The following is an 11,223-nucleotide window of genomic DNA, read 5'->3' on the forward strand; positions in this document are numbered from 1 at the left end:
AAAATGTCACTCTTGCCTCCAGAGGAGAGCATTCACTCTTGTATGAAAATCAAAGTTACATTTTACAGCCATAACACTGAAAATGAAAATGTTTAGTAATGTTCAGAAACGGAAGTCACATTAAAGAAATGAGATTATTTTTTTTATTATTATTTTTTAATAGACTATCTTGCAATAAATCATGTGTTAACAAGCTGTATGTCACATATTAATTAAATGATATTCAGTGGATGCTGTTTACAGGTCTGAGGTTTGATTCTGTATCAGATTAAATAACAGAAGACTGTCATGCTGAACAAGACTTTAACCAAAATTACACTGCAATTGCACAATTTCTTCTTGTAATGTTTTGTTTCTTACCAAAAAAGGATCCTTTCCTTTTGATTCTTCTACACAAATAAATGAGATACTTCTGTCTTAAATGTTGACTCATGGGAGGAGAAATCACTTGTGGGTAAACCAAAAGTCAGACTGTCTTCATGGCAAAAGTACATGTATTTCAAGAAATTTCTTATATTTGAAGGTCAAGGCTACTTTCAAAAGCAATGTGATTCAAAAACACAATTAACAGTTAGTGACTATTCAGAAATTATGAGAATCCAAAGCACCGTGTACTGGTTTCAGGCATGTCAGATATGTTGACTGATAAACATTTTATTAATGAACTTTGTTGATTTCTGGAATCATGATCTACATGACATGAATTCATCTTGGGTGAACAAACAATCTTTTGTTGATGTTTTTATTAATTATTTAAATAGCAGAAAAACACAATTTTATGGTTTTCTGATTAATGAAATTGTTGTGAGATTTGTTTATGTTATCCTAGTAAGGATACCGTGAGGGGCGGCCACTAGAGGACGCTGGAACACTGTATGTGTATATGTTTTTTCAGAAAATTGATGCAGCCACGTACACTGCTGCTACGGTTCAATAAAAGCAGTTTGTACTGAAGAAACCCTGCGTCTAATTACCTCATATCATGACAGAAATCAATGCTTTTAAAACTCCTGGGAGACCCTGAAGAGCTGCTCTGCTTATTCCCAGATGAATCTTAAAGGCAAATCACCAAGTTTCTCCTGAAGGTGTTGATCCACTCTTTCACTCTGTGCAACACTCAGTGTGTTCTTCCAGTCTCCAATCTGACCTGTAATAAAGACAAAAACACAACACCTGATACCCTGATATCACATTTTTCTGCACAGCAGCTGCAGGTCTGTTATGTTACCTTTGCGCAGGAATTTTCCACTGAACGTCTCTGGTGGAATGTGCTCATAGTTTGCTTTCAAGTCATTCTTCATGTTCTGAAATGTGGCTTTTTCCACAACTTGACTGATAGCAGCTTCAGTCAGGTTTATCCCTAAGAAGTTGCAGATCTTCTTCACTGATCCTTTCAGGTCCTGAAAGAAAAGCAGGAACACAACAGAAAAAGAACCTTAAACTCTGCCAGATATTTTATTTGAGTTTCCTTAGGAACAACAAAAGTGTGAAGAAACATCTTACCAAAATCATTTCCTCGTAGGTCAGGAAGAGGATGTTGTACTGGTCTCTGTTTAAATACCACTCCCTGACGTGGTCAAACCAGGATGACGCAAAAACTGTATAGTTGCATAATGCATCCAGTTATTTGGCATTCTGACTTAATTGAGTTCACATACAACCCACATGTCACAAGAAGAGCTCAAGTGTAAGCTCTGTAGTTACCTACAGCATGACTGTAGGCATGATCAGTCCCCCATGCTAATCATGCAGTGGTAGTGCTGCATGAGTAGTTGTCAAACAGCTAACAGATCATCTGCAGAGGAATGGTTTATTTGAAGAGTTTCAGTCAGGTTTCAGAGTTCATCACAGCACAGAAACAGCTTTAGTGAAGGTTACAAATGATCTTCTTATGGCCTCTGACAGTGGACTCATCTCTGTGCTTGTCCTGCTAGACCTTAGTGCAGCAGTGCGATACTGTTGACCATAATATCCTGTTAGAGCGATTAGAACATGCTGTAGGTATTACAGGTATTGCACTGCAGTGGTTTGTATCATATCTATCTAATAGACTCCAATTTGTGCATGTAAATGGAGAGTCCTCTTCACACACTGAGGTTAATTATGGAGTTCCACAGGGTTCAGTGCTAGGACCAATTCTGTTTACATTATACATGCTTCCCCTAGGCAGCATCATTAGAAGACATAGCATACATTTTCACTGCTATGCAGATGACACCCAGCTCTATCTGTCCATGAAGCCAGATAACACACACCAATTAGTTAAACTGCAGGAATGTCTTAAAGACATAAAGACTTGGATGGCCACTAACTTTCTGCTTCTTAATTCAGATAAAACTGAGGTCATTGTACTCTGCGCTGAAAAGCTTAGAAATATGGTATCTAACCAGATTCTTACTCTGGATGGCATTACCTTGGCCTCCAGTAACACTGTGAGGAACCTTGGAGTCATTTTTGACCAGGATATGTCCTTCAACGCACATATTAAACAAATATGTAAGACTGCGTTCTTCCATTTGCGCAACATCTCTAAAATTAGAAATATCCTGTCTAGTTCATGCATTTATTACTTCCAGGCTGGACTACTGCAATTCATTATTATCAGGATGTCCAAAAAACTCACTGAAAAGCCTTCAGCTAATCCAAAATGCTGCAGCAAGAGTACTGACAGGGACTAGAAAGAGAGAGCATATTTCTCCTGTTTTGGCTTCCCTTCATTGGCTTCCTGTTAAATCCAGAATTGAATTCAAAATCCTGCTCCTCACATACAAGGTCTTAAATAATCAGGCCCCATCTTATCTTAATGACCTTGTAGTACCATATCACCCTATTAGAGCACTTCGCTCCCGCTCTGCAGGCCTACTTGTTGTTCCTAGAGTATTTAAAAGTAGAATGGGAGGGAGAGCCTTCAGTTTTCAGGCCCCTCTTCTGTGGAACCAGCTTCCAGTTTGGATTCGGGAGACAGACACTATCTCTACTTTTAAGATTAGGCTTAAAACTTTTCTTTTTGCTAAAGCATATAGTTAGGGCTGGACCAGGTGACCCTGAATCCTCCCTTAGTTATCCTGCAATAGATGTAGGCTGCCGGGGGATTCCCATGATGCATTGAGTTTTTCCTTTCCAGTCACCTTTCTCGCTCACTATGTATTAACAGACCTCTCTGTATTGAATCATATCTGTTATTAACCTCTGTCTCTCTTCCACAGCATGTCTTTTATCCTGTCTTCCTTCTCTCACCCCAACCGGTCGCAGCCCCTCCCTGAGCCTGGTTCTGCCGGAGGTTTCTTCCTGTTAAAAGGGAGTCTTTCCTTCCCACTGTCGCCAAAGTGCTTGCTCATAGGGGGTCATATGATTGTTGGGTTTTTCTCTGTATCTATGAAGCGCCTTGAGGCGACTTTTGTTGTGATTTGGCGCTATATAAATAAAATTGAATTGAATTGAATTGAATAGTGGGCCTCCGAATGTAGTACAGATTTTGTCAATGTGCTCAATCCACACACACACAAAACTGGTGTTGGTGCTAAATACTAGCACAGCACCACAAAATCACTGAGTACTAAAGTGGAACCACTGTTGCCACACACTGAAACCTTCAGGTCACAGAAACCAAAGTCTTTCAAGTATGTAGAGCTGCAAGAGCTGTGAGATGAATCACATGACAGAAAAGATAAAACGTTTAGCAACAGATTTTTTTTTATACATTTTAAACTGTACCTTTTAAAACATGGATTACTGCATGGGCATAGAGTGCACATGACCTTCCTGCTGGTGCATGCCAAGAAAAACAGGTGTTTTGACACATTTGTCATATTAACTCAGTAAATATTAACTCAGAATAAACACCCTGTCTCATAGTCCACTGAATCTGAATTGTCCAGTATTTGGAATTTAAACTTTAATGAATCAGTAATTTTTCTCCAAAAAATTCTAGAACAAAGGTAACACTTTACATAGTACATTTTTCAAAGCACAGGAGCGGGAGGAGTGGCAGCCATTTGTTCATCTCTAGCTTATCAAGTGTTACTCTGAGCCTTGCACACTAATAAAAAGTTTTATTTGTTTTTTTCTGCAGTCTGTGGTGCAAGGCCCATGATAATCTATCAATAATTCTACCTCGACAATTCTTAAACATTTATGTGAATAAAGATATAGATAATAAATAGATATAGTGTGTTTATAATAACCACTAACTGATTCATCATTATGTGGATCGAAAGTGAGGAAACTTACCGTTTCCTGTTATGTACCACTCAAAAAACTGGTCAAAGCTCTCGGGAGTTTCCAGGACTGTCATGGCTTTGCTGAAGTGATAAAAAGACACCACGTTGTCCTTTGGATTCCTCATCAAATACACGATCTGATAAATATTTTTTTAAAAATCCGAATATTAACAGTTTGTTACTTAAATGTAAAAATTGAAAGTCATTAGTTTAAAAGAAAAATAATTTAAAAAATTTATTTCAAATAATATTTTTTAAATATATTTTAAAGGCTGTAATTTTTTATAGCTCTTTTTCTCCTATTTCTACTTGATTTGATGAACCTCTTAGTCTGCAATGACCTCATCGTAAGAAAGGAAAAGGACAAAAAAAATATACTGAAATAGAAACACAGAATCACTTGAAATAAAACAAATGCTAGTGCTAGCTTTTTGGACCTGGAACCATGTGTTTGTGTAGAAGTCTATGATAAAAATGACCCTCAGATTCCTTGATTTATGACCCCATTACAACGTCTATCGTTTCATTTTACGCTATCGTTTGTTTCGTGGTGTTGCAAAATAAACTGTTTACGACAATATTTTTTCATCGTTTTGATGGTCACTGCAGTGGCTATATTAATTTCTTAAAGTTCTCTCTTTCTCTTATATTTAATATAACCACACTACGGACGGACAAACGCCTGTTTTTATGCGTTGTGGTTAGCAACAACGACGGTAACACCATCGCGTGTCCGCTTCTTTATGTTCCACATAAGCCTTTCACAATAAAGCTCAAGATCCTGTTGAGACTTTTCAAAATAAACTGAATCACGTGAAAGAGCAGATTATTTACGGATGAGAAGTAAAAAAGAGCCACCAGGTGCTAAAAAATAAACCTTAGACTCAAACGTTAGAACAGGCCGTTCCCCGCAGCACGCCGTGTAATAAATACTCACAAAGAAAACGACGGCCGTTACAACTTATGTCTAAAAATGTATCGTTTCATGCATCGGTTAAAACACTCGACTCCAGGTACACGACGCGCAGCTCGAAACACTTCCCGCAAGTCAAGCTGCCCGAGATTCACAGAATATACAGAAAATGTTACATTTTTGTGATTTATATCGTTATCGGACGATAGAATTCTTATATCGGGATATGAGATTTTGGTCATATTGCACAGCCCTATTTAAGACTGCCTCTTTCTTCAAGAAGAATTGAGCTTCTATAAAGTACTGACTTTTGCCTTCTTCTCTTTCACTCCTGGAGGCATGATATGTTCAGGGAGATGTGAGGCGAAGATTCGTGGAGAGGGAAGAAGAGTGTATTCAGCTGTCTTGTACTCCAGCCACGGCATCCTCTCCACGTTGGTTGAATATTTAGTCTGATTCCCATCCAGTTCGTAGATGGAAATGATGATCTGCTGAGCCCATACAGTGCCTGATGTGGGGAAAACGTTAGAGATGATCAGTGGATCAGTCTGGCCAGCACAAAACTGCAAATACAAATAATGTGTAAGATTTTTCACCAACCTGACTTTGGATAAGTGACAAGGAAGACATCGCTGTCTTTTATTTCAAAACTCTCAAGAGAGTCTATGTACTCTGGAGTTGTAATACCGACCAGAAAATTGTAGTTTTTATGCTTGAAAACACGAAGATCTCTGATCTGCTCCATACTGGTTCTACATAAGACAGATAAAAAAATATACACAGGAACGAAAAATCTGTGAGTCACATGGTGGAGAGGTTTGTTTGTCCCAGGGTCCTCGGGGCTACATTGTTGGGGGTCTTTTTTACCCCTGATTGGCTTTCGCATGGCAAATTGATGCTGAGTGAGCAGTGTTTGGGAGTAAGGGAATACATGGGGAATACTCTGATTTTGATTGCTGGAAACCCAGACAAAACGTGCAATAAGAGTGTAATGTAAGCGTCCTGTTAATGTTGTTGGCGTCCGTTACACAATGGACCCAGAGCCAGAATAACAGGGCCAGCAGTGAACGGACATGAATGCTTTTCTTACTTGGAAATTAAAACACCACTTCATAAAAAGAATGGGATGGGCGAAACCTCAGTATCTTTGATGTATTATTGCTGTGTGATTTTTATTACAATTACTGAATGCTACTCGCCACCAAGCTAACATTGTTAGCTGACGTTAGTTCATAGACTGCAGACTGTTAGGCCATTTCTAAATACTCAAGTACGCCAGTCCTCGTGTTCTTGCTAGTCCAGACTTCGTAAGTTTACACGGGAGTGCTCCCGAGAACGCAGTGCGATCGTTCTACAGCAGTGTAATTGATGGCATCACACCTCCAGAGTTTTTACTGCCATCCTCTCATAATTTAACTGTGATTAATATTTGCAATGGAAATTATACATGACAAAAAAAATTACACATGATGTAGTAGATTTCTTTAAGAAAAAGATAATTTAAAAAAAGAAGAACTTTGGCAAAATTCGCTTTTACGTATCATCTGTTTCATGTCTAATAAGCTTCATTCAGTTGAGCACAATCCCTCCATGACAGAAACACAAGCTTAACCTCTCTGAATAAACATAGTGCACATGTACGCCTAATTACAAATCAGAATATAATCTGATCAGATTATCTCCACATTGTAACATACTGTTTTTAGACTTGATGGATAGCATTAGCAACATGCTAGCTGAAAATAATCATGTGCAGTTCCACATGATTATCAACAGAGAAAAAGAAAACATATTACTGATACAGAAATAGTTTTCTATACGAGATCACTGTAAAAAGTGCAGCCTTGCCTAATGTGTCCACCATACTTGTTGTAAAGACCCACCTTTTAGCACATCCCAGCACACCCACTCACTTCACCAGATGCACCTTGTTTAGTTCTCTCACCTTTGATTGGGTGTGGTGCTTGTCCTCAATTGCACTCACCTGTCACACATTATATAAGGACTGCATTTACTTTTGGCTCACTCTTTCTTCACTCCCACACGGGGCGGCAGCAGAGGTGAGGTTCAGTTTAGGTTTTGTATTTTATGTATTGTTTAAGGTAATGAGTAACTTAAATCTCTGTTTTCTTTCAGCATTGGCAGTCCATGTGTGTCTTTCCTTCCTTCCTTCTTTGCTTTATTGATTTGAGAATAAAAGGAGAACCCTGTGAATGATTAGATGACTGCTTATTCTTATTCTAATCCGATGAGCCCATGATGCTGATTACTCAACCCTGAGCCTTCCTTCCTTCATAACAATACTGTTACTCACTGAGGTAAGCGGAAGTGACGGTCAAGGTAAGCGACTCATGTTGTAACTGACGTCAGACGCCGGAGATTTTGGCGGAAAATTAAAGCAAATGGTAGTTTAGATTTGAACAAATTTCTTTAAGCTTCAGTATTACCAAATACACTTATCAATTGTCTCATAACTAACAATATTTGTCTAAATAATCTCCAACACCCTGGAGAACAACGGGGAGAGTTTAGAGGCTCTCCAAGATTATATTGATCAGTGCTTTCAGGATCTCGTGATGAAGAAGGCCCAGAGTGCAGCTTCCCCGGCCAAATCTGAGACGCCGTCGTCGAAAAGACAACGCCCGGCAGATTACCCCGGCACAACATCGCCAGCTGGCAAAGATATTGCCGACATACTGGAGTCAATCGACAAGCGATTGTCCAGTTTCGACGCAAGGCTGTCCCTGGTGGAGATTCTTCACCGGGAATTTAAATGCTTGCGAGAATCCCTGGAGTTCAGCCAGCAGCAAGTGGAAACGCTCGCTGCTGAAAATGCCACGCTAAGGGAGTCGGTGAAATCTCTCACAGAAAATGTTACCCAGCTTAATAGAGAAAATAAAAAAATAAAAGAAACGGTTATTGATCTACAAGCTCGTAGCATGCGTGATAATCTAGTATTTTCTGGTATTCCAGAAGCCGCTGGAGAGGACGCGGAGACCACGGTAAAAAGCTTCATCAAAACCCACCTGAAGCTGCCAGAGGACACAGTGAAGAACATCGTCTTCGATAGGGTGCATCGCCTCGGCCCCATTCGGGCTACGGCCGGGAGACCACGTCCTATCGTGGCCAAATTCGGCCACTTCAAACAAAAGCAACATGTGAAAAGACGCGGCAGGGAATTAAAAGGAACGGACTTCAGCGTGAACGATCAGTTCCCCAAAGAGATCCTGGAACGACGCAGGGTCCTCTTCCCAATTCGAGTGACGTTTCAGACACTGAGATTCACCCTATAGCTGTCAGCGATCATGCTCCTGTATCTTTAACACTAATGCACAAGAATAATACTATGCCAAGTAAAAACTGGAGATTTAATACATCACTGCTTAAAGATGAAGACTTTATTAAATATTTTAAAAAAGAGTGGACTTCATATTTAGACTTTAATGACACTCCCGGAACATCAGCTTCTGTTTTATGGGAAGCAGGGAAAGCTGTGATGAGAGGTAAAATAATTTCTTTCTCATCACATAAAAAGAAAAAAGAAAACAAAAATATTCAGGAATTAGAAAAAAACATCAAATCACTAGAAGAAGCCTACGCGTCCCACCAAGATCAGGAAACATTGAACAAAATACGCAAAACAAAACTAGAATTAAATGAGATAATTGATAGAAAAACAAAATTCTTAGTACAAAGACTACGCTTACAAAATTATGAACATAGTAATAAATCCGGTCAATTTCTAGCAAACCAGCTAAAAATAAATAAAGAAAAAACAACTATATGTGCTGTTCAAGATTCATCTGGGAACACAATATATGAACCGAAACAAATAAATAACATTTTCAGGGATTTCTAAAAAATCTTGTATTCACCACAAATAAACCCATCTAAAAAGGAAATTGATCAATTTTTAGACAACATAACTCTCCCAAAATTATTAGACTCTCAAGCAATAGCACTGGATTCGCCACTGACATCAGGTGAACTCCAGGAAGCCCTGATAAGTATGTCCAATAATAAGGCTCCAGGTCCAGACGGCTTTCCTGCAGAATTCTACAAAGAATTCTGGACGATTCTAGCACCAGTTTTTTACAGAACGTTGTTAGAAATCAAAGAAAAGGGCAGACTTCCATCAAATATGAATTCTGCAAACATTAATCTCCTGCTAAAACCAGGCAAAGACCCTGTATATCCCTCAAGCTATCGTCCAATATCCCTTATTAATGTAGACCTCAAAATAATCTGCAAAGCTCTCTCGAAGAGACTAGAGAAAATAACCCCCCTCTTAATTCATCCTGACCAAACTGGTTTCATAAAAGGTAGGCACTCATCAACAAATACACGTAGATTACTTAATTTGATAGACTACTCATACAGTAAAAACCTTGAAACTACAATATTTTCCTTAGATGCAGAAAAAGCATTTGACAGAGTTAACTGGAAATTTCTATTTGCAACTTTACACAAATTTGGTTTTGGACCCTCTTTCATCAACTGGTTAAAAATATTATATAATTCCCCAACAGCTTGTGTCAGAACAAATGACCAGACATCCTCCAGCTTATGTCTCCTGAGGGGCACCAGGCAAGGATGCCCACTCTCCCCTTCACTGTTTGCAATTTTTATCGAACCACTAGCAGCAGCAATTAGACAGAATTCAGCAATTAAGGGCAGATTCATATATGTCCAAATTCCTTTGGAAAAATAAGCCCCCACGTATAAGCTTAAAAACACTACAAAAGACCAAGGATAAAGGAGGATTAGAACTACCTAACTTTCAGCACTACTTCTTAGCCAACAGGCTTCAGTCTATCTCAGGATGGCTAAAACATACCCTTTTAGATGAACCTTGGCTAGATGTAGAACAAGCACTTTGCAATAATCTAGAGATTTCAGATCTACCATTTATCAGCTCAAACATCCAACGACATGAATGCTTCAAAAGCATCAACATCAGCTCTTCTCTGAAGTTTCTGAAGTTGACAGAGTCTTCATTAATCCCATGCAAACGTACACCTATCTGGAACAACCCTGACATATTACAAAACAATAATATGATAAACTTTTCAGATTGGAATGGTAAAGGAATCAAATATGTAGAACATATACTAGAAGGAACAGAATTTATTTCATTTGACAGACTAGTTACACAATATGGGATCAACAAGAAAAGATTTTTAGAATATCAACAAATTAAATCCATAATAAAAAAGAAATTTAAACCGGGTCAAGTTGAACTACAAACACCACCAAGTGTGGTTCAATTTTTTACTCTTAAAACCCCCAAATTACTATCCAAAATATACAGAATGCTTTCTAAAACAGATGAATCAATATCACTTCCTATTGCAAAATGGGAAGCGGATTTATCAGTTAACTTAGACCAAAACTTCTGGTCTCAGATTTGCTTAAAAACCTTTCATCTAATCAGAAATCCCAGTCTTCAATTAATTCAATACAAAATACTACACTATACTGCACTATACAGGTCATCGGATGTTCAAGATGGGCTTTGCATCTACCAACAACTGCTCACACTGCCAAACCAATTCACCGGACAATTATATCCATGCTCTTTGGTTCTGTCCACCAGTTCAGAAGTTTTGGCGCGAGATATGTGAAGACTTATCAAAGTGTCTGAAATGTAACATTCCAACTTCCCCCTTAGTGTGTTTGTTGGGCAGCTTAGATAATGTCACTTCAGAAAAGAATATAGCCCATATGGTTTTCACTGCCCTATGCATAGCCAAGAAAACAGTCCTCATGAACTGGAAAAATAAAAACAATCTTAATTCTAACCAATATAGAAATTATCTATTAGATTACATTAGTCTTGATACAGCCTCTGCCACCACATCAGATCAATCGCTCTGGGCTCCTCTGATCAGCTCCATCACCTAGTGGGGGTGGGGGGTCATATTTTGGTCTCGCCTTCACTGTTGTGATTGGTGTGGGGGTAGGGTCAGGCTTAGGGCGTCGGGGGGTTCCCCGGGAGCATCTTCCTTGGGGGGCTCAACCCAGGGTAGCGGTCATGGCCAATTGGGGGCTCTGTTGGCTCTCAGGTGACGGTTTCCTCGTGGCTACGTG

General features: G+C 39.0%; 4 protein-coding genes across 6 annotated transcripts in view; 1 reads left to right on the forward strand and 3 right to left on the reverse strand.

Moving 5' to 3' along the window:
- The window catches only part of LOC146519522 (amine sulfotransferase-like), a 109,994-nt gene extending 108,905 nt beyond the window's left edge, over nucleotides 1-1,089 (reverse strand). Inside the window, exon 1 of the mRNA XM_085157557.1 lies at nucleotides 975-1,089. Within this exon, the coding sequence (XP_085013683.1) occupies nucleotides 975-979 (5 nt within the window). The 5' untranslated portion in view covers nucleotides 980-1,089. The remainder of the gene's footprint in view (nucleotides 1-974) is intronic.
- Nucleotides 1-5,561, reverse strand: part of LOC146519529 (amine sulfotransferase-like) — a 44,855-nt gene extending 39,294 nt beyond the window's left edge. The window contains exon 1 of the mRNA XM_085157664.1: nucleotides 5,442-5,561. The gene's annotated coding sequence lies outside the window, so the exon portion shown is untranslated. The remainder of the gene's footprint in view (nucleotides 1-5,441) is intronic.
- LOC146519520 (amine sulfotransferase-like) overlaps nucleotides 1-5,885 on the reverse strand; it is a 121,016-nt gene extending 115,131 nt beyond the window's left edge. The window contains exons 1-6 of one of the 3 annotated variants that reach the window (XR_014873800.1): nucleotides 5,734-5,885; nucleotides 5,442-5,641; nucleotides 4,231-4,357; nucleotides 1,504-1,598; nucleotides 1,229-1,400; nucleotides 871-1,147 (exon numbers count right to left, since the gene is read on the reverse strand). Coding sequence is in view for 1 of the 3 variants with exons in the window: in XM_085157654.1 (XP_085013780.1) it covers nucleotides 1,038-1,147; nucleotides 1,229-1,400; nucleotides 1,504-1,598; nucleotides 4,231-4,357; nucleotides 5,442-5,641; nucleotides 5,734-5,878 (849 nt within the window). In the remaining 2 variants the exon portion in view is untranslated. Of the gene's footprint in view, nucleotides 1-476; nucleotides 1,148-1,228; nucleotides 1,401-1,503; nucleotides 1,599-4,230; nucleotides 4,358-5,441; nucleotides 5,642-5,733 lie in introns of those variants that run through there. The other 2 variants (XR_014873801.1, XM_085157654.1) reach the window with 2 other exon arrangements.
- A 783-nt stretch (nucleotides 5,886-6,668) lies between these two features.
- On the forward strand, nucleotides 6,669-9,805 carry LOC146519531 (uncharacterized). Its single transcript, XM_085157670.1, has 2 exons — nucleotides 6,669-7,193; nucleotides 7,270-9,805. Exon 2 carries the CDS (start codon nucleotides 7,710-7,712, stop codon nucleotides 8,424-8,426), a length of 717 nt encoding a protein of 238 aa, XP_085013796.1. The 5' UTR covers nucleotides 6,669-7,193; nucleotides 7,270-7,709; the 3' UTR covers nucleotides 8,427-9,805.
- The last annotated feature ends 1,418 nt before the right edge of the window (nucleotides 9,806-11,223 follow it).

Source organism: Neolamprologus multifasciatus, chromosome 4 (genome assembly GCF_963576455.1).
Source record: "Neolamprologus multifasciatus chromosome 4, fNeoMul1.2, whole genome shotgun sequence".
Taxonomy (NCBI): Eukaryota; Metazoa; Chordata; class Actinopteri; order Cichliformes; family Cichlidae; genus Neolamprologus; species Neolamprologus multifasciatus.